Here is a 26,537-nt window from a genome sequence, read left to right as displayed (position 1 = left end):
AAAAAAAAACCCTCTTGAACCTCAACAAAAGGATAAGCAGGCCCCACTCCAAGCGCAGCACCAATGGCTCAGGACCAAGCCACCCAGGAAGGAGTGCCGCCTTCAGTGTCGGGAGCCTAGGCAGAGAGGCAGTCTCATGCTTCGATTCCCCTTCATGCATGCGTGCCTTTCCTGCTGACCTACTCTTGCCCACTGCACTGGAAACTTCTCTGAGCATCACATAGCAAACTGAGTCACTTTCCCGGCAGCTGCTAGGGTGAGGGTGAGTAGTGGTGGGGGAGGGGGTGGTGTAGAAACTTGAAGTCAGTTCTTGCATTTGCATGGGAACAGGACAGCTCAGCATTCCTGGGAAGCCATGGGAACTCTGGGTTGGTTCTCCCACACAGCCACCCTGCCCTTTTGGATTTAAGCTCTAAGCCCTGAGCCTGAGGGAAGTGCCCTGATATAAGTTTCAGTGACAACAAGTGGCTGCAGAGTTAGCAACTAGACAGAGCAGAGGGCCTCTGGGTCACTGGGCATCTGGGATGGCTAAGAGTAAGGATAGCCCTAGCCCCAAGGAACAGAGGTACCTCTGTGGACGCCTGTGCTGAGTTTACCTGCTGTGAGCAGCTAGGATGCTGGTATCCAGAAGGCTGCCCAGAGAGGAACTGGGCCCAGTGAGATATTAACACTCACAAGCAAACAGAGAAGTTACTCAGTGAAAGGCAGCAAGCATAAGAAAAGGCACAGCCTGCATCTGCCCTACTCCTTTGTTCTGCAACACTCCCAGGCTGGAGTCAGTCCTTGCTCTGTGACATCCTACAGGCTGGCTCGAGTCTTGGATTTGTAGAGGTGATACAGCAGAGGTAGCAAAGAACCCATCAGAAGAAACCTGGGTGTCCAGTGGAGGAAGCCACTTTCATGCCAGCATTGGAGTCGGCCTTTAGGGCTTACCCAGAAGTCCTAGGCTTGTGCCTATCTCTGAGACAGTGACCAGAGTCCCTTGAAATTGTTACCTTGTTTCTCACGATGTCATCCAAACTTACCACACAGTGAAGCCAGAAGAGGCTTTTCACCACTAGATGAAGTTAGCCTGTGCACCTGCCCCAGCAAAGGTCAAAGAGCATTCAATGTCATACGATGCCATTATTTTTTTCCCTGAGCATCACAAAGAAATAGAAGAGTTGGGATGCTTGAAAAGTCTACCATAGTGTTAGAGACGTGGCTCCAGCTAAGAGCACTCGCTACTCTTGTTAGGAACCTGGGTTTGATTCCCAGTACCAACATGGCAGCTCACAACTGTCTGCAATGCCAGTGCCAGGGCCTCTGACACCCTCTTTTGACTTCTGTGGGTTCCAGACAGGCTTGTGGTGCACAGACATGCAGGCAGGCAAAATTCCCACATACATAAAAATAAAGTGGCCTGACCAGACAACCTTGGCTGTCTTCCTATAAAGACAACCTTCCTATAGAGACAGAAAGTCTCCTGGAGTTGGCCTGCCAACTAAGCAGAGCCTCCAAAGAACCGCTTGGACCTGTGGGCTGGAGACAAAGTCAAGTGCGATTGCTTCAGAGGTTTCCAAGAGAGATGAGAGATGAGCCTTTCCTAGCTGCGCCAACAACAGAGAGATGAGAAGCAGGGTCCTGGAAAGAGATGCTGTGTGGGGGACAATCCGACATGGAGGTGCTGAAGCTGGAGTCTGTGTCTCACCTTTCACAGAGGGAGAATTCAGGTCTGGGCATGATTCAACAGACTAACTGGCTACCATCCGATCCCTACCTCGCACCACGCCTAGAAAATATGCAGCCTTTCAATAACAACTGAAATGTACCCAAAGACGAGCTCAGGAAAACAAAACTGATCCTGGCCTGAGAAGAGTTTCCAAGTGTGACCTACAAGGCCAGAGCCCACGTGCTTCTTCGTTAGAAAGTTAGAAAGAGTTCCGATTGCAAAGCTTAAGCCACTTCAATCCAAAGCAAGGCTAGTGACTAATGAGAGGAAATAATTTACAAAGGGTGACTACGCGTTTCTACTTTCCATAGGTAGAAATGTTTTACTGACGGCCACGAATGGTGGTGCACACCTTTAATGTCAGTACTTGGGAGGCAGAAGCAGGCAGAGCTCTGTGAGTTTGAAAATGTTCTAGGACAGCCAAGGCTATGCAGACAGACCCTGACTCAAAACTAAACCAAACTAACAAACAAAAATATTTTACAGATACAACACTTGAGTTTAACTGCTTCATTAGGTGACGAACAGAAATGGGGCTGAGGGGAGGGCTCAGTGGGAAAAGGGGCTTGTGGCACAAGCATGGAGACTCTAGTTCAGATCCCCAGAGCCCACATCAAGTCGTGTGTGTGTGTGTGTGTGTGTGTGTGTGTGTGTGCACTCCTACAGCAGAATGGGAGGGAGAGACACACCCACCTGCTGTGCACAGGGGCTCAAACAAGGATGAAAAGGACCGACCCTGACCTCCACAGGTGCACTGGGACACACATATACCTGCACTCACACACACAAACATGCACACGAACATTTTTAAATGTTTTAGCAGCAGCTAAAGACAGGTGCCATCACAGGGCAGCAAGAACAAATGAGGCTGGCTTATGAGGCGAGAGAGGACATACAGGTGAGCCACCCAGGCAGCATCAAAGGTAGGCAAGCCTGCTGCTGTGAAATGCTTCCACCCTCAGGACAGGAAGTCTCCTGCCTTCCTGGGGAAGTGCATCATTTGCCAGCCTTGGGTTTGTGTGCTCTCACAGATCTGCTGGCCTTTGGGCTTACGCAATGCAACAAGGGGCCTTTCCTTAAGTGAGAACATTGTACAGCTAGATGCAGCTGGCCACTGCTCAAGGAGGGGCAACCCATTTCTCTATGGCAACTGGGTACCAAAGTCCTACAGCAGAGGCTACAGCGTGAGTCCCGGCAAGCCTCTTCTGAGAGCTAGCCACATGCAAGGACATATGCTTATGTGCCAGCCACAGTGAGATTGGAGTGCAAGCTTCTAGATTCACGTCTCTCAGGAGGAGGCTGATAATCTTGGAGGTCCATGTGGCTTGGTAGGGGAAACAACCACACCATGCTAGCACACATGCACACACATGCACACACACACACACACGTACACATACATGCATGTACATACCATACACACCACACAGACACACATGTATGCATGCACACACATACACCACTCAGATGCACAGACACACTTCATACACACACCACACACATGCACACACCATACACACAAGAAGAAAAGCATCCAGAAGGATGCATGTTAACATGACAGCAGCCAGTGTGATGCAGAGCCAAGTGATGGAGACCCTTGGGAGCGGAGGGAGGACCACACAGTACAGGTCACTTCCTCTTCTCCAACTTCTCCTGGGTGGACGGAACCTGGCAGGAACCAAAACCATAGGACAGTGAACAGGATCTGTGTCTTATGACGCAAGTCAATGAGGAGAAGGTGGCAGTTACTTCCAGAAGTGTGAGGTTGCCAGGAACATGTTTTTCTTCTTTGAACTCTGCTGTTGCCCAACAGCACCCAGGGATGGGCACCGGCACTGCAGGCAGAGACACAAGGGGAGAAAGCAGGGCTTCGATTTCAACACTTTATTGCAATTATTCAAGTCTTTCCTGCTGCTTACAAATGTTTCATTTTTATGGGACCTTTACAAGTTTATCTCAATAATGTAGCCTCTACCCATAGGCCCCCACATGCCACCTGCCTCACCCTTAGGACTGAGGAGGGGAGTGTACATACACAGGAGCAGGGACCAGGATACACCATTCATTTCTGGAAGTCATGTGATATCTGCAAGCTAACAGGACACCCATCTAAGTCTGGTTATCCAGAGAGCCAGTCCCTACCCCAGAGACCAAGATATACCCAGTTGGTAGATATGAAAACATATATGTGCACATATTACAAGACAAAAAATAAAGCCATCAAGTCCACTCTGTGCCACCCATATGCTCTTGCCTGTGTGGGCATGCAATGGAGCATGCTCAACATACCAGTGGCTCTTAAAGAAAACTGACTCTCCCTCCCCTCAGAAGCTATAGCTAAAGATCCATTTGTCTATAATTTGAAATCTGCTGGCACCTTGGCCACCAGAGGGCTGTCTGCAGTCAGACTGCCTGACCCTGGGGACCATGTGACGTATCTTAAGGCAGCATTCTACTGACCGTGGACACTTCTTGTCACATACTGGTCAGTCTCCAATCAGACAGTACAGTAACCAAGTTCCCACGCAAAAGTATGGTCAGATAAATTGGTGGCTGAGGTGACCACTGCCTGGCAGGGTGGGAGGGTAGAGATTCTAAGAACAGGGAGGACCTAAGACCTAGTCCTCATTGTTGGGAAAAGCCTTAGATCCAGGTGGAAGACATCATCTGTGGACACATGGCCCTCGTGTTTCACAGGGACTCCAGCTGGCAGGCCCCTATGCAGCTGGAGTAGGCTCTGGGAGGATGCTGAGCCAGGGTGGGGTGTATGTGTGTATGACCAAGAAGAGCAGATGGTGAAGAGAGAGGCTCTCAGGCTCAGCAAGCACCTGGGGCTCAGAACAGCCCATCAGAAAGCTAATGGTGTGGGATCCTCCCTACGGCAGGAAGGGGTGGCATATGTGCCTTTCAGAAGTACGAGGGTCTGGCTATGGCCAGTGTAGCAGGATCATGCGTGTATGGATTTGCTGAAGGATGAAAGCCACTGCCAAGCAGTCACTGACACAGTGGGGTGTGTCTGTGGTCCCCACCACCATGCACGTCTTCTGTGGGAGCATTTTCCTCAGCAGAAACTTCTGGTGCCACCAGAGGAGTTAATAAAACATTTTTTCCCATAAAAATCTTCAAATTACATCATTCTGACGGTTCATGGTACAGAGGAGTAAATGGCAGGTATAGAGAAGTATGGCCACCCCACAGCAGGGTTAAAGAATCAGACAGCAGCAGAGAGAAGAGAGTATCTCGAAAATCTTCCACAGATCTCAAAGTTCACCTGAGCAGAAGGCTTTCATTGTGAGCCCTGACTTTACCTTCCTATCTGAGCCCTGAGATAGCATAACTAAGTCCTTTGTTAAATTCCAAGGCCCTCAGGGAGACACACTGTGCAAATCCTTGCAGAAAACCCATTTGAGGATGGGTACGACAGGCCGACCAGGGTCGAGGAGAAGCTGTAACGTCAGTGGTTTTCAGCGTAGGCATCTGGGTGTCTCTTGGAGCTCTGTGTCTGGGTCCAGGCCTCTGGATCAGCTGTTCCTGCTGTAACCGCCCCTCCAACTGTGTCTACAGTTGGGACTTCAGCCTGTCGGCCACAGATTTGTTGGCAGAGAACTCGGGCCACCAGGCGGCACGCTCTAGCACACCGTTCTGCTGCAGGACAGCTGCCCACAGGTTTTTATAGAGCTGCGGGAGACAGACCACGTAGAGGTGAAAGGCAGGGACCAGCGGAGTCCTCGGAGGACAAGTGGCCAGTGTGATGTCCTCTAGTCTCGAGGACAGGAAATTCTCCACTGTCACTTTTTAGGAAATGTTATGATGATGTACGTTTAATTATATAAGCCTTTTATTTTTTCGGTAGGAAGTAATTAAGCAAATTTGATTATAAAGTGCCATAAAAGCAATCCTGATGGGAACCATCCCCTCCTGGGATATTCCCATGGCAGCTACGCCTACATCTGTACCCTTCCCCCACCTCCACCCTCACCTCCCATGTTCTGTCTTCTCTGATCCCTGTCCCCAGTTACCCTACAGCTCAGGATGCACAAGCCAGGTATGTCTGAAGAGCAGAAGGCTGGGGCAGGGGTGGGAACTTGGGCCCCCGGTGGCCCCACTGGGGTCTTAGCTGTTCTTAGTCTCAATTCCTCAGAGGAAGACAGCAGAATGGATGCTATGCAGGAGGCAGGTCCAGATCATACCTGGCCAGATCCGACACCTGCTGCGGACATGGACACCTTGGGCAGACGCAGCTAGGGCAGAGCCACAACATTGCTATAAAGCTGCCCTCCTGCCTAAGAGACCTGGACTGCTCGTCCACATGGTGTGAACTTGGCCATGTTCCACGGTGCCGAGCTTGCACTCCTGAAGCCATGCCTGCTGGGAGGGCCTGGGAAGGGGGCACGGCTTCCTTAGGCTGAACGGTGTGTGCAGTCACCCTGCCAGGCAGGACCTCACTGCCACAGACTGAGCTGCGGCACTCAGAAACACAAGTCCCTCTCCATCCTCTCTGCCTCTAGCAGTTCTTGACCAGAGAGCATGCGCTCCAATTCCTTCTGCAGGCAACAGGCACTGCACGTGGTGGTCCTACCAAGAAGGTCCTGTCTGCAAATGCCTGAGAAGCCGACCTGCGTGGGGGGACCCAATTGAGGCAAGCCTTACTCCCCAGTTTTCTCTTCATACTCAAAGTTCCTTGTCCATCAGTTCTAACACAGGACCCAAATCTCTGTCCACAGCTGGCTCTGCTGTGCATGGACCACAGGGCAGGCTTTTCTGCACCTTAGGCTCTGATCATAAAAAATGGTGTGGTGCACACCCCATGGGCTACCAGCCCTGCCTGTACACACTCCTGGTGCACCTGGGAACCTGCCCAGCCCCGGCTCACATCTGCTCCCTGGATGCCCACTCCAATGCACGTGTGCAGCCTGAGTGTGCCAATCTTGGGGGTTCAGACCCCCCAGATAGGACCCTCACAGGCTTGTGAAGCACTGAATCCAGAGTGCTGTCTGAGGACAGGGGACTCCATGTCCTCACCATTGATCACCAGCTCACAGCAGGCCACCACAGCCCTGGAGTGGGTAAGATTAAACATGTCCCACAGCTCACAACCATCAGGCCTCCAGCACATAGCTGGAACACCTTGCAAGGTCATGCTGGCAGAATAAGGGGGGTATAGGCCCAGGGATAGCAAGGCACTTCGGAACACCAGTCTGTGAACGTCTCCCTACATGGGCATCACCTTGTGGTGGGGTGTCAAACAGGGCAGGAAGGTGCAGGGGCGGGGGAAGAAGAGGCCAGTCGCATCTCGGGTGAGGCTTAAGCCCACTAACTGCTTCTGAACAAGCCATGCTAGAATTTGGTAGCCAGTGAACACCAGGGAGCTCACCAAGGGCTGTGGGGCTGTAGAGGTAGGCACAGAGGGCCAATGGCCCCACAGTTGGGATGGCCAAGGGGTAGTCAACTGTGATTGGAGGGCAGGGCAGAGGAGAACTTGAAGATGCCAGGGTTTTAAAAATAGACCAAGCAGATGGGGTCATGTCTGACCAAAAAGACCAGGGTCAGGGTGGCTAACGGTAGCTGTTTTGTCAAATTTATGGCTCTGATGCCTTGTCTGTGACTGAGCTGTAGGGCCCATGTGGACAGCAGGCATGGAGGGATGGAGGAGGCTGGGACCTGTATGTCACTCCAGGACAACGATGCAACTTCCCTGTTCTGTGGGGTGAAGGCTGGTGGTCAGGAATGGGACCCAAGACACAGGAGCAGGAGTGGCAAAGAACTGTGACACCACCTGATTTCTCTTGTCCCCAGAAAGCTCCCCAAGTGTGACAATTTCCAGGAAGGTACCCGAGACTGCTCACTACCTTAGGGCCCACAGAGACTCCAGCCAAGCCTCAGTGGCCACAGGGGGCATTCCCCTTACCTCACCATCAGCTTTGGCAATTGGGGAGTTCAGAACAAAGTCGGAGGGGGCGATGACGTCTACCAAGGCCACCGCATCGTCTTTCAGCTGTTGGGGAAACAAAGTTCATCCACTTGGCTACGCCCTACGGTCTCCATGGCAACCATGGAGTAACAAAGCCCCCGCTGCTGGTTGCTACAGTGCACTGGAAATCTGAGCAGGCACGGAGTGCTCGGAGGCCTCACCGGTCTGGGTTATAGATTCCCTGGGTGTGTGTTTGCATACTTCTACCATGTCGCCATTGACTCGGGACAGCCAGCATTTGTTGTTGCGGCAAGGCTGGGAAGCTGGCAGATGTGCCTGAGTGCAGCCTGTTAGCGTGTCCCCTGAGGCGCATCCCCAGCCTAGGGCCAAACTGCCGACTGCTTTTTCTGAAGCTGGAAAGGAAGTCCAGAAGCCACAGGGGCAGAAAGTGCTCCCGAGCTCCTGCAAAAGCTATCACACTTGCAGCCGAGGCGGTGGTTCCCTGGCCCCTGCTTCCTCACATAGACCGTTATTAAGCCCCACAGAGCAATCTGCTGTGGAGACACCCAAGGACTTTCTTGAAATGCATACAAATTTTTTTTTTTCCCTTCAAATAACTCCTGCCAAGCACACTGAAGTTTAATAACGTTTGGGTGATGGCAGAGCTTGGGCAGACAGTCTCCGGGTGATGGTAGAGGCCGCACAGTGGGGACAGAGAGGATTCCCAACAAAGGTGGTGAGACTCACCTGCTCACACAGGGTCAGGATGGCGTCCTCCATCGCTCTTCCTGTTTGTTCCCCAGAAATGTAGCCACCTGCAAGCACAGCTTTGTCAAACACTCCTCAGCCCTGTGGCCACAGCACATAAGAAAGGCCTTTTCCATTTAGTCCCATGAAGCCTTTTGAACAGAGATGTCAAGGTACCACAGCACTGACCAGTCTACTGTGATGTCTGGGAAGAAACATGCTGGCTCCAGACCAGTTCTGAGGTTCCCTGTCACCCCTCACCCCTGCCACTCCTGTGCATGTGTCAGACCTGGTTAAGGAGACATGAGAGAGGCAAGGGCCTGAGGCTTGGGGACCACAAGGGGAATAGGGATACACAGGTAGGCAGGTGCCAGCATCAGACCACACAGGTGCCCAGATGCACTTCAGGTGAATGTGAGGGGGGCTGGCGGCCTAGAAGGATCATGGGGCTATGGTATGTGGGGCATATAGGCCCGTGAAGCTACCGGGGGACAGAGTAAGGGACCAAGCTCCCAGCAGCCTTCCTGTAGAATCTCAACAGTGGTCTATGCGGCTGGGAATGTGTCGATGGCGGGAACTAGTTTCAGGATGATTTTTTTTCGCCAAAGAGAAAGGTCCCTGGGTCACTGTTTTCTCAGACAGCCATCCAAGTAGCAGCCTCACCTCGGTAGAGCAGGGCCATGTGCTGGCTCAGGCACCACAGGCAGTAGAGCGTGCTGAGCCGCCCAAGCACAGTCCGCAGAGATGGAGACAGGCTGGAGCTGTGTATATGCTCGTGGAATCGCTGCATCACGGTGAGTTCCATGAAGGCCAGGGCCAGGGGCCGGCAACCGTACACCTGCATCGGGACAGAGGCCTGGTGTGCTGGAGGCAGCCAATCAAACCCCTCTGTAACTGGGTCTCCTATGAGGGGGGGCATCAGAGAACTGGAGACCGAGGTCTATGTTGGAACGCCGATTCTAGGTCAGCACCGTGAGGCTAAGTAGCATGGGGACACAGGATGGCACCCACAGAAAGGATCTCCGGGTGAAGCTAAGCCCTGTGAAGGGAGGCTACCGCATTTACACACTCCAAGATGGCCCACTTTCCCTTGGCCCCATGCCCAGCCCATCACTACACCACTGTGAGTGGTTCCAGGGCACAGGGCCTGTCCTCTTCTGTAGCTGGGGATGATGGAGTACAGGCTCTGCTGGACGGAGCTAATGCTTCGCTGTCTTTAAGGGTTTCTGAAGTGCAACCCCCACCCCCACCCCCCGTTCTTGGACCCCGTGTTAAGACTGGCAAATAGCCACAGGCTCTGCAGGATTCCCTCTAGCCACAGACGGATCGCCTTCGCTAGGGAGGCTAGCCACCAAAGACCCTTTCAGTGGCCTTCTCTGACACCCAAACTGGCTGCTTGCCGGTGACTGCCGGCACCTCTTTTCCTGCCCCCGCTGCACTGCCTCAGAAGAACTTTTAAACCCACAGAGGAGTTTAGATCCACGTAGGTGTTGGTTGACTGTGAGCCTAAGCCTATGCTGCTCTGAGAGCAGGAGACACCCAGCCAGGAGGGCAGAGAGCAGGAAGTACTACGGCCCATTCCTACCAAGGCACACTAAAGACAGTGTGACTAAGAAGGGCTGAACATTGGGGTGAGGAGGAAGGGGTGGGCCGTGGGAGCTGCTGCCCCACTGAAAGCCCTTACTGTGTGGGTCCATATTCTTACAACCAACACCCTACTCCAGCAGCAGCTACTACCTGGCACAGTAAATATAGCACCCTACATCTCTCCCACAGGCACCAAGGCTGGTATTGACACTCTACAGTGCAAGGGTGGGGCTCGCCAAGGCGCTGACTTCTCCAGACAGACACCGGAGCAAATGGGACAGATGTCAACGGTGAGACAGACCTACCTGGCTGTTGTTTCTTGCTTCAAAGTCACTGCCTCTGGACTTTTTCTCTTGGCAGTATCTCCGATGGCTCTCTTGGAGCAAGTAGCAAACAAGCCAGCGGTAGGCTGCCAGGGGGGCTTTGGAGGAGACAGGGAAAACAACTGAGAGCACCTAGTGCCACATATGTAACCCCGGGTGGACAGCACCTCTGGCCAGGTGTGCCCTGGTGGTATTTCCGAGGACAGCAGAGGATGGTTTTGCAGGCAGGCAGGGAAACCCAGTCACAGAGGGTAGCTGCCCAAGGTTCTTTATCAGGTGGAGCTGTCAGGGTGCATGCCGTGTGATTGACAGCATTTCCACTGTCATTACAGCTTGGACATGGCAGATCACAGAGCCACTCAGCTAAGACACGGTGGCTACTCTTTCAGGGACGGAAAGGACAGATACCTGGATTCTCGCCCTCAGCCTCACTGGTCAGCTGGGGGCTATAGGTTGGCACTTGCCCTGCCAAGGCCTCAGTCTGGCGTGCTACTCTCTACTACTCTCACTGGCAGCAGACAGCCAGTGACAGAGAGCGGAGGGCCAGGGGTGGGTTACTGGCACCTTGTATGCCATACCTAAGAAGACTTCCCACACTACTCAGGACACAGGACACTGATGAGCAAGGACACACAGCCTTGAATGGGAACGAGGTTCTGACCAAATGTACGGTGGAGTCCATGCTCTCTCTGTATCCCACATCCAGGGGGAAAAGGCCTAGGTCCAAAGGACTTGCAGGTTTCAGGGACAAGGAGCAAGGGGACCTCTCTCTGCTAGGCATGGCTCAGAGCTCCTGGGGGAGAAAACAGGGGTCTGGTCACAACTTGTTTGGACTTCTGGTGTCACATAGCCTATTCCCAGGGAAATGATGTCACAGACTATCAGGCTGTGATATCCTCATGGCTCAACTGAGAAGCCCATTAAAAAGACAGGCAAATGCACCGCACAGGCTCAGAGAGGTCTAGTGGCTCATCCGTGGTCACACAGGATGTGACCATGCAACCATGCATGACGGAGAGCTGCAGTGGGCGTCAGCCAAAGGTGTTCCAGGGAGCAGGTGAGGCAGGGCTGGGGTATGGGGTGGTATACCCTCCTTGGGATCCTTCTAGGTGTGGCGCAGACAGACAGATGGTCCCCAAATATCTACCAGGTTCAGAGGCCTGGAATTTATGACTGGCCTTTTTGAGAGGGCTTATGCAGATAGGAAGAGAAGTTTCAGCTAACAAAGTGAGATCACCGTGGGGTGGGGCAGGCCTCAACTCCTGTGACAAGGGTCCTCACTCAAAGACAAAGAGGATATCCTGAGACAACAGAGGCAGAGGGTGGAGTGTTACAAGCCTGGGGGCCCCCAGGATCAGGGAGAAGCAAGGACAGCTTGATGTTGGATGTCTTCTTCTGCACTGTGAAACAGTGGTGTCTGATACTCTTGGAACCCAGACAGCCCAGGACAGGATCCAGGGCTGCCTGATGGTCATCCATGAACCTTAAATGTCATCCTCAGCATGTCAAAAAACCCTCATCAACTTTTGGAGGCCCCAGCCGAGGCTGGAGTGATGGCCACTCATTCCTAGGCCATGTGACTCACTAGGTCATGTGACTCACTAGGTCATGTGATTCGTTGCTTCTCAGGCTCCTCCCAGAAATCAAGTCATGGGCAACAGGATAGGTGGTGCCCCAGAGACCTTCCCAAGATTAATGTATGGCAACCAAACCAAGGAGATACAGCAAGCTAGAAAAGGACCCATCCCTATCAACAGTCACCCCAGCCTGTGCACTTCAGTCCCTCACCTTGTGGATAGGCACAGGGCAGTGGAGGGGAGGATGTTAATACCTGCTGAGTCCAACCAGTCAGCCTTGCTGGAGCCCATGAACTTCTGGCCCAAGATTCCAGGATAGGCTTCCAGAAAGTCCACGGTCTTGAGAGGGCTTGTGAAGTGAGCTCCGTCTAGGACACACACTTCTGTGACTTTGGAGAAAAGACAAAAAGTCCCCACCCCCAGAGGCTGGCCTGCTAGCTCGTCCATCTCTGGCTAGGCATCCCTACGTGGCTAGCCTGCACCTAGGAAGCTCCTCTGCCACCAAGTGATGGCCTTTGTTCACCCTGCAGATGACCCACATCTGTATTTTTGAGACAGTGTCTTTCTTTTTTTTCTCTCTCTCTTTTTTTTTCAGAAGTGGGAGGATTCAAGACAGGTTTTCCTGTCTCTGCCAAGTGCTGGGATTAAAGGCATTTGCCACCACGGCCTGGCAAGACACTGTCTTGCTTAGTAGCCCTCTAACTTGGTGCTCTCACCTTGGCTCCCAGGCTCTTTAGATTATGGGGCTGTGCTACCATGCCTGGCTTGAGAACACACCTGACCACAAGCTTGGATCTCCCAAAGCTTGAGAGCATACTGCGCCCTGCTGAGCTCACCCTCCCTCGGAGGTGCCTACCTTGGAAAGGAGGCTCCAGGAGGCTGAGCAGGTAATTGCTGGTCTGCTGCAGCAGGACATTGTTGTCACCTTCATAGGTACAGTTTGGGTCGTTGTCGTTTCTGAGGTCACCAAGCCGGTTCACTGTAAAAATCCACCACGGTGTCACTCAGGATGCTCTGAGAGGTGCCCTTCCCATAGCAGGGGACAGGAAGTGCTCTCTTGCCTCCCTGCTCCCTTGGCCCACACGTGCTGACTGTGCCTCTGCATCATCCTTACGGAAGGAAGGCTTTGGGATGACACATGAACATCCAGCAGAGTTGGTGGCAGTGAGGATTGTCACCTTCCTGCCTGTTGGTATTAACAGCTCTCTCTCTCTCTCTCATACACACACACACACACACACACACACACAGAGCCACACAGCCTGCCAAGTGTGAGAACCAGAGATAGGACATGGGGCTACACTCCTATAGCTAAATGAAGGCTTTAAAAGGCAATTTCCAACTCTGAGATGTCTGTCATGTTGACACGACTCTCCTGCTATGTGAGCAGCCTAGGGCCTGAGTTCACTTCACCTGATGTGCTTTGCCCAGGGCCTGCCTGAGGTGAACTGTCCTGAACCAGCCTCTCAGCCTTCCTTTTCTGACAGAAAACATTCTCTTTGAGGAGGATGGAGGAGCCAGCAGGGAGAGGAGCCAGTCCAGCCCCTTTCTGCTCCAGAGAGCTGACATCTAACCTTGACGTGTGTGGTTCTTTACATTGCTGTTGACTGTCTCTGCATCCTTACTGGTTAAGTTGTGAGCTGTGGGTCAGGCACGTTTGTGTCTACAGTACTTCAAGATGCAATTTGCTTATTCTATTTTAAGTCAGAACAAAGCTAACAGTGTCTATGTGTTTCATGAGTTATAACAACAAATAGAAGCTCTACCAAGAACACTGCAGAAAGGACAAAAACACGCAAGCAAATAACTCAGATATGGCCATTGTGAGCTCGTGCCAGTAAGACACAGCATGTTGGGGAGTAGAGGCCAGGCCAGAGCATGCTGAGTGGCTCGGCCAGGCTACTGGGAGCATCAAATCCAGACTCTCACGGGAGCATGCACTGCTCTGCAGGAGCCGGAATCATCTCTTTGGCCACTAACAGGTCGGCGGTTCTACGCTGTCTGCAGCAGCAGTGGGCAGCCAGTTATTATTAATCATTTATGATGGGTACTATCTATATAGTGCTACAGGCTATATGCACTGACTCCTTGGAAGAACCTATATGCTGGGCATATAATTCTATCTTCCTCTAATAAGAAAGCTTAGAGTATAGTGAGAGTAACCTTCCCGGTTACTATAGAGACCACACCAGACACTGACTTGACCATGAAGGTGTAGTGAGGGTAACCTGCCCAGTTGCCATGGAGACCACACCAGACACTGACTTGACCATGAAGGTGTAGTGAGGGTAACCTGCCCAGTTGCCATGGAGACCACACCAGGCACTGACCTGACCATGTACTCACAGTCACATATTAGGTGCATGCCTAATGGGTATGACTGAGAGGCAGTGTGTGCCTGAGTGTGTACAGCTGTGTCCCAATAAAACCTTATCAGAAAAACAGGCTGCACTTTGTGGGACCCTGGCCCAGTGGCCCATGGGAGGACTGAGGATGAGAAACTCCCCAGACTAACCCAAACTTACTGGCCAGGTAGCCATGTCCCCCACACGCCTCACGGCACTCCTGAATACCCCGCTGGGCTGTCCATGAGGCTAGAGGCTTGCCAGCCGATGCCAGAGCATGGATCTCACGTCCGAGTTCTGCCTGTGGGGGAGAACCCAGTGAGAAGAGGTGAAGACCAACTGGCACTGCGAGTCAGGCCCCAGCCTCAGCACTAGTGTCAACAGAAAGGAAGCCCAGCTATGATGAGGAGCGAGGAAGCACAGAACAGAGCAGAGGTGGAAGTGCTCCATCGAACAGGTTCATGGAAACAAGCCATCTCAGCAGCATATCCATCGCAGGCACAGTCTACTGGAGAATGCCTACTAGACTTGGCTCCTACCAAGTTCATGGGTATGCAGTGAACATGACCATCTATCTGCGGAGAGGTCAGCAGGGGCACAGACTGGTACAGCACTGAAGCCAGTGCTGCCGTGAGGACCATGGCCATGCAGATGTTCAGTGATGGCTTAGCACCACGGCACTCCTGGGTCTTCGTTCCTGAAGCTCACATCTGTTTCATATGCATCCTCTTCTCTACCTCATTGGGTACAATGCCTGCTACACAACATGATCCGTTTAGCCAGCAGTATCTGTCTCAAATAAGGAGAGTTCCAGCTGGCATGGTGACTGGCTGGATTTCACCACGGGGTTTCAGAAAGAAGAGAAACAGGAGAACTGTGTTGTCAGCAGACAGGTCATAGACCCGCTAGGGGAAGCATATTTGCCCCTTCATCTCAGCAGCATCTCTCAATAGCCTGTTCCTCTCAAGGGCTCCATGCCAACATGTGTGATGCTCCAGCCCTGTTCCAGATCTGCGCTAGGCATCTCAGTGCAGCTCATCTGTCAGTTGCTTTAAGACAGAGTACGCAGCCCCAGTCTGCAGCACTAACCTGCTTCCAGACCCATGCCTTTTGATTGACATCTGATTTCCACTTGGGGTGGGTAGCACAAGGAGGGGCCAAACACCAACCTGTAGGCTACCTATAGAGAAGCCAGCAATGGATGTCCTCGGGCAGAGCAGCTGACCCGGTGGAGCTGCGTGCTCACTTACTTCTGGCACAAATCCTGGGCTGTCAACTCAGAGAGAGGATTCAGGCCTCTGCAGGGTTGTTTATGAAACGACAAGAAGAGCTGAGGAATCCTCTGAGGGTGGCTATGTGGAGTGTGAACACCATCACGCTCTCAGAAGGAGCTGGGAGTTCTGGTCGGCCAGCACATCCCCCAGATATGGAGTGATGGACACAGCCCAAACTGCAAGTCATTGGGCAAGCCCCAAGCTGGGGGACAGCTAAAGGAATCCACACAGGCTCTGTTCCCACAGCCAGCTGCTTTTTGTTCCGCCTCAGTGCCGAAACAGGGCTGCTCAACCTTGGCAAGAGCAACACAGATGCCTCACCTGCTGGTCGCTGTGGTCTCCCCTGAGCCGGGCACTCTGCATCTCCATCAAGTCCATGAAGATTGTCTTAGAGAAGTGGTCCAAGGCATAGGCAGCCGCCAGGTACGGAAGTAGGCGCCATTGCTGGGGGAAAACAAAAGACACAACAGATGCCCAGAGTGGCTGGCTCTCTGGGCCTGGCTACGGGAACCTGGAGTCAGCCTCCTTAGGACTGGTGCCAATGCAGTCCCAGACAGGCGCTACTTTTAAATAATAATCTATTCAATGTGTATGAATGTTTTGCCTGCATGTATTACATATATGCATTTCCTGTGTGCCTGGGGCTCAGGGAGGTCACAAGAAGGTGTCAGATTCTCCAGGAGCTGAAGTTACAGATGGTGGTGAGGTACCATGTGGGTGCTGAGAATCAAACCCAGGTCCTCTGGAAGATGGAGAGGAGAGGGGAGGAGAGGAGAGGAGAAGGGAGGGGAGAAGAGGAGAGAGAGTGCTTTAAACCACCAAGCCATCTCTTCAGCCCTGGCACCGTATTTCTAGAACCTGTGAAAGGTGACCAATCACCCTGGGGTGGGGGGACTCACACACCAGCACCCGAGACGCATGGCATACACCCACTGCTGGGCGACAAATGGATGAAGAGATGAATGGGTTGGAGGGAAACAGGTGGAGCCTGAAAGGGACCCAGTGAGCCCCCACCACGGCTGTCAGGTGTTGCCACGTGCCAACTCTGTCAGCACATGGCACGCGGCCCCTTAGGCAGTGGCAGCACCAGCAAGGACCTGGGTTGGAGCGCCTTAACCATTGGATTACCCTGGGCACTCAGAGTAGTCCATATGTTGTCACCACGAGGAGCAAGGGTGACAACAGGGTGCACGGGCCGCCCAGGCACGGCGAGAGACTACGTTCCACTTCCAAGGCAGGAAGTGGAAGAGCTCACTGCCAGCGTGAGGCAGAAGTGAAGGAAAGGGCAATTCTGCCTCATTCCCTCCGACTGTCACTCAGAAAGCGGCACTTATGCAGCACTCGACACAAGGCCTAGGCCTGATATAGCAACCAGGTCACCAACCTGTCCTTCCCTTGTGCCCATAAAGGGGGCCGTGACTGCCCCTCTGGCTGCAAAGGGCACCAGAGCAGGACAAGCAGTGAGACTCCGGCTGGGGAGCACAGGAGGTGGCTGGCACGCCCCTTTCCACTCATGGCCTCTATGCTATGTCCCTCTGCTGCCTTTGAGGATGCATGCAAGGCTGGGTATCCCTTCTGCTGCTTTAAATGCCATAGTGAGCTGGGCGTGGTGGCGCACGCCTTTAATCCCAGCACTCGGGAGGCAGAGGCAGGAGGATTTCTGAGTTCGAGGCCAGCGTGGTCTACAAAGTGAGTTCCAGGATCAGCCAGGACTACACAGAGAAACCCTGTCTCGAAAAAAACCAAAAAAAAAAAAAAAAATGCCATAGTGTTTAAAGGGCTGAGCTCACTTGCTGCTTCCAGAAATGGTGTCCTCGGGGTCCTTTCTTAGGGATGGCACAGACGAGTCAAAGACTGTAGCCTGATCCAGAACAGTCTCCCCTGCCAAAGCAGGGTGACCTCATCTGCACATTCAGCAGGCTCATACCTGCCACCAGAGTCCTGGCTCTCCTCCTCCCATGTACCTCCTTTTGAGTATAGTACACCTCTTTAATTAAAGCCACCCCAAGGTCCTGGCGCCTGGAAGGTGCACTCCTGCCCACTGTCCTGTTCTTAGGGCAGTCCCTGAGATCTCTCACCAACTCCCAGGGGCCAAGAAGGAGCAGAAAGCAGAAGATAATGCAGACGGCCAGTACCTGCAGTGGATATTCAAGGACGGGAATCTCTTCCTTATCTGTGGGTCCAAACTGACACCGTGTGGCCGAGAACCGGATGGCTATGGACACGGCCAGCTTCAGGTTGACCACAGACATGCTGATGATGGAGATGCGTCCTGAGGACAGGCTGCCCAATGATGCTCCCAAACGCTGCCGGACATCCTGGGGAAGAAAGACGGGTGTCGCCCATCAGTCAGATGTTGTGCAGACTCAGAGAATGTCCCAAAGAAGAAGGCGTACACCCAGATGAACTGGGAAGAGAGGGCTTCCAGCTGCCCAAGGAGGGAGGAGCTTTGAGAAGGTAAGCTCTTCTTCTTGGGCCACCTGAGGGTGCTGTGCCCTGCTTTTCCTAGTTGGGCACCAGAGGCAAGTATGGTCCAGCATGGGACTCTGTGTCCCCCAGACACTCAGCTGGGGCATCGGCTCCTTGGACCCCAGCAGCCGAGCTCCTGGGAGCCGTGTTCCGGCCTTCGCTCCAGCCTTCAGTGTCAACTCCACATCTATTTTGCCCTTCACTAGGTTTGACAGAAGCTGGGCTCAGGCCGCTCTGTGGGGCTCTGGGACAGCCTGGTGTCCTTGCTCCCTGGCCTCTGCTGTCTGTCTGTGTGCTCACCACTCCAGAGCTGTGGGCTACCCCACGGTTCATCTCCACCTACAGCCTTAACACTCTGAGTTATCATCACACCTGGTTAGCCCACGTGACCCTCCTGTGGGACTATGAAAGAAAGTAGCCCCTAGCCGGGCGCAGTGGCACACGCTTTTAATCCCAGCACTCAAGAGGCAGAGGCAGGTGGATTTCTGAGTTCGAGGCCAGCCTGGTCTACTAAGTGAGTTCCAGGACAGTCAGAGCTACACAGAGAAACCCTGTCTCAAAAAAACGAAAAAAAAAAAAAAAAAAAAAAAAAAAAAGAAAGAAAGAAAGAAAGAAAGAAAGAAAGAAAGAAAGAAAGAAAGTAAGTGGCCCTCATGGGCTTCTGTGTTTGAATACCGTCAGTGGAACTGTTTGGGAACTATCACAGCAATACTAGGAAGACAGTTTTCCTCTGTACGCTGTGGGAGAGCAGCCCCTGGCCCAAGAAGTCATGGATATCCAGGCATAGCCAGAAAATGCTGCCAGACCCAGGCCACCCTTGCCCACCAGCACTGTGGCTAAGTCCCTTCTCTGCTGAGGACACCAAACCCAACCAAGAGAGCTGTGTGGTAACCACAGGGCCAGCTGCTCCTGGGGTGATTTTCAACACCACAGGAACAGACATGTGGGAAGTTCTGTCTGCGAATGCCCACAGCCCACTGGTACCTTAAAGGGGCTGTTGTAAGTGCCCTCAGAGGTGATATTCCCAGTCCTGTCCAGCAGGTTCTGGCGAGGAATTCGAACTTTGTTGAACATGGCGAATCTGTGCAGGAGAGAAGGTGGGCTTCTATCATGCAAGCCCTCCAGGAGCCTCTCTGGGCTTTCTCCCTCTCCCCAAGAGCAGCTGAAGGTAGCATCACCCCCCAAAACAAGGGTGTGAGTGTGATGGGGCCATTGAGGGCCATCACTGCCCTCCCCCTTTATCTCCTGAGACAGATATGCCCTCATGTCACTGGCAAAGAGAAGCTCCACGCGCCCACCACCTGCCTGTGCACAGCAAGGGTCACACACCACTGACAGGAGGACAGGAGCTGGTTCTAAAGCTTGTTACCTCTGAGCCCCAGTACAGAGCACTACAGCCAGCTGACGGCGGTTTCAAATGCTAAGTCAAGCTGGCTGTGGCAGAGGACACCTTTAATCCCAACACTCGGGAGGCAGAGGCAGTAGATCTTTACAAGTTTGAGGCCAGCCTGGTCTAGTGTGAGTTCCATCCAGAACAGCCAGGGCTACACAGTAAAACCCTGTCTTGAGAAAAACAAAACAACAAACAAACAAATAAAATGCTAAGTGGAATCAAAGAGCCTGTAGTCCAGTCTTTCCTGGAGCAGCTAGGAAAGGGTCTAACGGGTGTTGCATGGACCCTGGGCACTGACAATCCAAGATGTTTTGTAATGGATTAAGGAAGAAGCTTGAACGAGGTCAACTGCAAAGTAAACCATTGAAAAGTCTCAATGGTTCCGATAGCAGTGTGGCTAGTGGCTACAACACTATGCAAACACAGACAGCCTAGTCAGTCGACAGCAGCTACCTTGTGCTGCCACATCCTGCCGTTCCTCACCTGCATCTGACCTCCTGCAGGCTCTGGCTGACAGCAGCCTGGCTCCACTTGAGTTGCTCATTAAACAGCATGGGAGAGTGGAAGTATTTCAAAAGGGACACATCCTACTCAGGACCACCAGGTGGGTGTGATGGGATTTTCTGCCCATCCTGCAAAGATGCAGAGGCAGACCCCTCTCCAGGGTAGCTCTATTCAGAGTAAGCACTCAATCATCCCTGTTTCCCAGTGAGTCACTCTCCTGCCCACAGATTGTCCCTACCAAGCACTTAGTGACCAGGAACAGAGGTGATGGTGAAGAATGGTCCTCCAAGGTGACAGAGTCATCCCAAAGACCATTTCCTGGAGAAGACACAGCAGCCCTTCCCAGTACCGACATAACAAGGCTCACAAGAGCCTTGGGGTGGCAGAATCTTAACACAGCACACCCAGCTAACGGCACACTGTGTCTGGTGGCCACGTGGCCCACACGCAGCCTGCAGGCTGCACACAATGCCCCGTTTTAAAGGAAACCCTGCCTGGGTGCCAGAACCGAGGTACTCCAACTGTTTACTTGAAAGCCGAGGAATGCTTTTCAAGTACAATGTTGTCAACGGAAAGCACTCTTTTTAAGGAGTGGAAAATCTTCACCCTTCTTTGCCACCGAGGTAGAATGAGTCTGAGCACACTTGTGCTTCTCAAGTTTCTGCTCTAGCTTAAGTCTCACAGATCATCTTTGGATCACTTTTATATCCACAGAACAGTCAGTTGGGTCCAGCTGGTGAGCTGTTTGGCACACTATGATTTTGGTCTCCGGGGATCAGGGGATGTGTGTACAGCAAAGTGTGACAGACACAGGGAGTGTGGAGCACAAGGCATCTGAACACATGTGTGGTATGGGATGTGTGTGTGACATGGGGCATTCAGAGGTTCAAGTAGGTATATGTATATGGGGGTATATAAACGGGGGAGCCTTCGGAGGCTTCAGGGTATGTGTGTGTCTAGAAATGAATTACAGGACAGTGACATGGGATAGCTGTATGACGGGGCATGTGGTATGGAAGCAGTGTGGATGACATGGGGCATGTATACAACTTGAGACATATGGATTGAATGTGACAGACATGTTGGAAGGGTGTAGAGGGAGAGTGTGTATTGCAATAACTCCTAGCAGCCACCAGCCGATTCCCACCTGGTGTAGATACTCATTCTGGGGCTCCCTCTCAGCCTTGTCAAGGAGGACTCCCCAGGCCCAAAGCCCAGCCTCATCATGAAAAGTACTGTGGGCACACTGAGGTTGGGCTCAGTGTCCCCGGGGGAAAGATCCTTATCATTAGAACGTTTGGTTGAAAGTGGTCCGTGCAGCTGACTCTGCTCTGGATTCCTAAACAGTCATGACAGGTTTCAAAACGACAAAAGTTAACTCAGAACCTGTCCCCAGTCTAAAAGTTCACTAACTTACGGCGCTGCTCCTGAAGTTGAGGCAGAGCAGCCACTCAGCTCTGGAGCTTTGGCGCCCTCTGCTGGCTGCCTGTGGTCAGTGCAGGCAAGAAGCTTAGTCATTTAGTCTGCTTAAAGCCTTAGATTTGAGAACTCAAGATCAGCCTGGCCTCTGCTTGCTGGAACAGCGATTCAGGCTGCCCCACAGCGTGCCCATGGTGACGCTCAGCTAGGCCTTTGTTACACCTACAAGTTGAGGCTCCTGTAAGTGGGATTTGGTGCCTGTGCGATGTATCCCAGGAGACAACCCATTCTTTAAAGACAGGTGCTGCTGTGATGGGGCCAAATACAAGCTCTCTGTGATGTCCCAAACTTACTCTAATGGCTTTAATGAGCAACCAGCACAAGCTGAGAGTACCTGCCAGGCTGAACACAGAGCCCTCAACAGAGGGGATGGCAGCTCTGTGATTTCTGAGCCCTGATCCTTCTCCTTAAGGTTGGACTGCTAGGTATTGGTGCTTCTAGCCCCATCCACGCTATTACTGACTGAAGACTAAGGAGGCTTGAGCCCTCCCCTGGCCCTGCCCCTGCCTTCTGGTGATGCTAGACAGAAGTGTCCATCAGAGCCTGGGAAGCCCCTGGCCCAGGTCAGAATTCTCTCTCTGGAGGAGGCTGGTCTTAGTAGCCAGCCACAGCAGTTGCTTGAGGTGACTCTAAGAGCCCAAATATACACAGAACTGAGATGGGCAAACATACTTAACTCAGCATAGCACACAATGCTTGGGAACACCCTATTTTGGCCACTTCCATAGTCATGAGTTATCCTGTTGGAAGAGAGGGGCCTAAGTGCACCAGGCCAGGTAGCTTAGAGCTGGGTGGAGCCTGCACACACTGACCCAGAGGAAGGCAGGAAGGTCACCTAGGCTGTTCAGCAGGTCCCTTGAGGGGTAAGCATGAAAGCTGGACTAAGAAATAATAGAGATGAGAGTGAGCCCTCCCCTGCTGGGTGGCCTTCACCTGGTACACTATAAACCTCAGGCCATGCAGGTGGCCCGCTGACCATGGGCCCTCAGCCCAGTTAAGGTCCAGCCCAAGGTCTTCACTCCCATCTGAGTACACAGTGCGCAGTGCTGCAGGTCAACCCTGTTCCCGAGCAGTTCTAGGATGAGTCAAAAGCACCTCGCTCAATCACATGTCCAGCAACTTTGCCAATTACTAACTTGGAGACTCTAAGTAGATATCATGGCTGGCTCCATGGAGGACCACTAAGGCTAATCACTAAGAGACTTCACAGAGGAAGGAAAGTCCTACACTGTTGGGCACCTCTAAGCCCGCAGTCTCCCCAGGAAGCACATCTAGTCTGCCCTGAGAGCTGGGAGAGTCACACCCTGAGAGATCCGTGGAATGTGAGGGCAAGGCGAACCTCTGGGAACAGCGGCTTAAGCACACAATGGCCGCTGCTCAAACAAGCACCCCACTGGTACCTGCCACATCCATGCCAGGCCCTGAGGAGCCTGCACTCCAGAGAGGGTGTGGCACTGGCAGTCCACTCCAGCCTGTAGCTTAGGAACAATCCCGGAGCCCCAAAGAGGTAGCATTGGTCTCGTGAGGCCAATGACACTCACCCATTATCCAGGCCATTCTGCCCCAGCTTCTTCCCAATGTCACCGACCATCACCCCTGTCATGGGAAGCAGGGTCTTCGGGTCACGGATCTGCACAGAGCCACAGGAATAATGGCTAGGTAAGTCTGTCAGCACACAAGAAAGCATGTCCAGACAAGCTGACAGGGGTGACTCTGAATAACTTGAGTCATACTGGGTCCCCTGAAGTGATGTGTCCAGGTCTAGAGATGGGGCCTTCTGTGGAAAACAGACCTCTGCAGCTGTCATGGGGCAGAGAGAGACCTCAACACAAGATCATCTTGATTCCTAGATGGGCCATAAATCCATGGTAAGAGTCCTTACAAAAGAGAAGTTTAATAGAAGGGGGGTGGCAGGGGTGGGCAGAAGCTGGCATGGCATGGCTACCAGTGAGGGAAGCCAGGAGCTGGGGCAGGTAAGATGGAGCTTCCTGGGCTATCAGAGAGCACCCTGATTCATGACTGCAGGTTTAGCAGCGTGTGGCTTCCCTGTTTTAGTTCTGGCTATGGTGTGACACTGTTCACACCTTAAGAGAGAGGACCTGCAGTGGGCTCCCAGTATTAGCTGAGCACATATGTGCTATGGGAAAGTCAGTCGGGGCAAGCTATGCCAAGCTCATCTTCCCTAATGGGTGTCCACTAAGCATTCCCTACAGGAATACAGGCACGACTGGTTGTAGACTCCTGACCCAGGGCCACTATGAAAAAGCAGGTTTTGTGCCACATTAAAGCAGGATCGCCAACTTTAAGGCAGAGGCCCCAGTGCCTCCCTCCCCATCAATGGGATGAGGACAGTGTCTATAGATACTGTTATTCTAGGTCATAGACAACAGTGAGGAGCACAGCTGCCACTGACAACACAGGACACCTCAGATCAGCAAGCCAGACACACTGAGGCGAGGAGATCTGGAGGCTGGGAGTAGAGCCCAGGGTACAGTACATGCTTAGCATGTGGGAGACCTTGGGTCCAAACTCCAGAAGCAAAGGAAGACAAAAGGGACAGAGGGTGGGTGGGTTAAATCTAGGCATTTGGAACTTAGCTCTTTGTAAGAGCTACTAGCTTTTGTTTTGTGTATCTGATTTTTATTGAAAATATATATATAATTTTTAGTAAAAATATGTAATATTGAAATTAAAACTCAGCCATAAAGCATCTTTTAATTTTTTAAAATCTTGCAGTAAAGCTAGGTAAAAATTTAAACACAAACTTCTCTTAAACCTTTTAAAATAAATGCCATAAAACCCAGACAGTTGGAGAAGAGAGTGGTGACGACCAGGAAGTGTCAAGGTTTGGATCCTGGTCCTCAAGGTCAAAGGTCTGGGCTTCAGCCAATAGTGCTGAAGTGGGGAGGCGGGGCACGGGTGTGAGGAAATCAGGCCATTGAGAGCGTGTCCTTTAAGGGGCTACTGAGACACTGGTCCGTTCGATTACTTCTCACTTTGTCCCCAGACACAGCTTACTCAGCCACACCTGGGCTGCCGGTACCTGGGCTGCCTCAGGCCCCCAGCAGCACCGCTGTCAGGACACTGTGGACTGAGCCGTCAGAAGCTGAACTAGAACAGACCTTTCTGTCTTTGAGGCTGTTGTGTTAGGGATTCTGTCACAGCAGCAGAGAGCTAAAATAGGAGGGACAACCAGCAGGGTAAAAGCAGTTGGCAGCATTTTTCAGAAGATCCAACAAAAACCACCACAAGCGGTGGTGGCCGGAGGGATGGCGTAGTAGTTCCTGCAGAGAACACAGGTTTGGTTCCCAGCACTGTCATCAGGCAACTGGCTGTGCTTCCGGTTCTAGGGTGTCTCATGCCCTCTTCTGGCTCTCACAGGGACTGCATGTATATTCAAGCATATCCCTGCAGGGCAGCACAGGCATCAGCTGGAGGGGGGTGGTGAGGTGTCCCTGAGGCCTCTGTAAAGACAGGCCTGTTGGGTGCTCTGTGCATCGCTCACGGAGACTCTAGCAGGACTGTGTCCCTGTGGGCTGGAATGGAAGCGGGCTGCAGGAAGCCTGCAGGAAGCTGAGACTCAGCACAAACATCTCCCACGGCAGTACAGATCTGCCCAAAGGCAGACAGGGCATGTGGCTACAGGCTAACTGTCCATCCGTGCCAGCCCCGCCCAGGTCTTACCTGCACCAGGAAGGAATGCAGCCCGTGGCACTGGCCGTCTGGCATGTACAGTTGGGCAAACACCACCGCATGAGTTGCCGTCTTGCCCAGGTTGCCCACCCAAAATTTGGCAGCCTCGAAATCCGGGGAATGTAAGATGAATTCCTGTGAAGGGGAGATTAGTATCCTTGTCATCAGCAGTGGGGACCAAAGAATGGCTTTCCCTCCACAGCAGGCCAACCCCTGAGCTCCAAGCCTCGGAGCCAACAGTAAAAATGGACTGAGTGGGCCAAGCTGACTTTGTTTGTTTCAGGATCACCTTACAGAGGAAATGGAAAGTGAGGTTCAGTCCCACACAGTGAGCAGCTGGCTGTCACCAATAGAGGCTGATACTGGCCACACTGCCAGTAGAGTCTGCTTGACCTCTTGCCATACCCCATTCTGACTGCTAATGCATTCAGCCTGCAAGGTCAAGTTCTGCTGAGTCAGCAATTAATTGCCCCCCCCCCCCCGCCCCCCAGCCTAAGGTAAGGCCATGGGCACTGTCCTCGGCCAGCAGCCAGCGCAGGCTTCTCACAAGTCCCACAAAAGCCACAGGCACCAAAGTACAAAGGGAGCAGAGAGGGTCAAGGAATCAGAAAGTCCAAGATAAAAGTCTTTGTCAAGAAGCAGGCAAGAAAGTTTCAGGAGTCGGGGGGGGGGGGTGGCTATGTGCTGGCAGGTATGACAGCCTGCATGGTATGGTCCTCTCCAGCTCCACTACAGCAGCCCAGGCCAGGGTCCACAGCCAGCCACGTGGACAAATGGACAGTGTGCAAGTGCTGAACGCTAAGCTTAATTTTCTAAACATAGAGCTCTCTATCACACACCAGTTAACAGGAGGGGTGAGCCTCCCCCCTCAGCATGTGACAGAAAGTGGCAGTGGGACATAGTCCTCAGGCAAGGGGGGGAAGGAGGCTTCCACACTCCATTCAACACTGGCCACCCCTGACAATTGAGACCTGTGGTGGTTTGAGTAGGAATGGACTCATGTGTTTGAATGCCTGGCTCATAGGGAGTGGCACTATTAGGAGGTGTGGCCTTGGAGGAGTAGGTGTGGCCTTGTTGGAGGAAGTGTGTCACTGCGATGGCAGGCTTTGAGGTCTCATATGCTCAAGCAACACCCAGTGTGGCTTACAGTCACTTCTGCTGCCTGTGGATCAAGATGGAGAACTCTCAGCTCCTTCTCCATGCCGGCAAGCCACCATGCATCTTACCATAATGATAATGAACTAAATCTCTCAAACTATAAGCCGGCCCCAATTAAATGTTCTCCTTTGTAAGAGTTACTGTGGTCATGGTGCCTGTTCACAGCAGTAAAACCCAAATTAAGACAAAAGTTGGTACGAGGAGTGGGGTATTGTTGTAATAGGCCTGACCATGTTTTGTTTGGAGGAATATGAACATTTTGGGACTTTGGATTAGGAAAAGCAATTGAACACTAAGTGGGGCTTAATGGGCTATCTTAGTGCGAACACAGAAGACAGTAGTGCATATTGTTATTTAAACTGTGAG

At 52.5% G+C, this 26,537-nt stretch overlaps 1 protein-coding gene across 1 annotated transcript in view; it reads right to left on the bottom strand.

Annotated features, from left to right (window-relative positions):
• Nucleotides 1-3,580: 3,580 nt before the first annotated feature.
• Nucleotides 3,581-26,537, bottom strand: part of Acox3 (acyl-CoA oxidase 3, pristanoyl) — a 32,072-nt gene continuing 9,115 nt past the window's right edge. The window contains exons 7-19 of the mRNA XM_021161981.2: nucleotides 25,005-25,148; nucleotides 22,862-22,950; nucleotides 18,929-19,025; nucleotides 17,611-17,793; nucleotides 15,797-15,919; nucleotides 14,382-14,502; nucleotides 12,713-12,835; nucleotides 12,111-12,224; nucleotides 10,262-10,377; nucleotides 9,033-9,207; nucleotides 8,370-8,437; nucleotides 7,620-7,706; nucleotides 3,581-5,389 (exon numbers count right to left, since the gene is read on the bottom strand). Of these exons, the coding sequence (XP_021017640.1) occupies nucleotides 5,270-5,389; nucleotides 7,620-7,706; nucleotides 8,370-8,437; nucleotides 9,033-9,207; nucleotides 10,262-10,377; nucleotides 12,111-12,224; nucleotides 12,713-12,835; nucleotides 14,382-14,502; nucleotides 15,797-15,919; nucleotides 17,611-17,793; nucleotides 18,929-19,025; nucleotides 22,862-22,950; nucleotides 25,005-25,148 (1,560 nt within the window). The 3' untranslated portion in view covers nucleotides 3,581-5,269. The remainder of the gene's footprint in view (nucleotides 5,390-7,619; nucleotides 7,707-8,369; nucleotides 8,438-9,032; nucleotides 9,208-10,261; nucleotides 10,378-12,110; nucleotides 12,225-12,712; nucleotides 12,836-14,381; nucleotides 14,503-15,796; nucleotides 15,920-17,610; nucleotides 17,794-18,928; nucleotides 19,026-22,861; nucleotides 22,951-25,004; nucleotides 25,149-26,537) is intronic.

Source organism: Mus caroli, unplaced genomic scaffold, assembly GCF_978045245.1.
Source record: "Mus caroli unplaced genomic scaffold, Mus_caroli_1 scaffold_4, whole genome shotgun sequence".
Lineage (NCBI taxonomy): Eukaryota > Metazoa > Chordata > Mammalia > Rodentia > Muridae > Mus > Mus caroli.
Note: the sequence above shows the minus strand (reverse complement) of the source record. Positions and strands in the feature narration are given on the sequence as shown.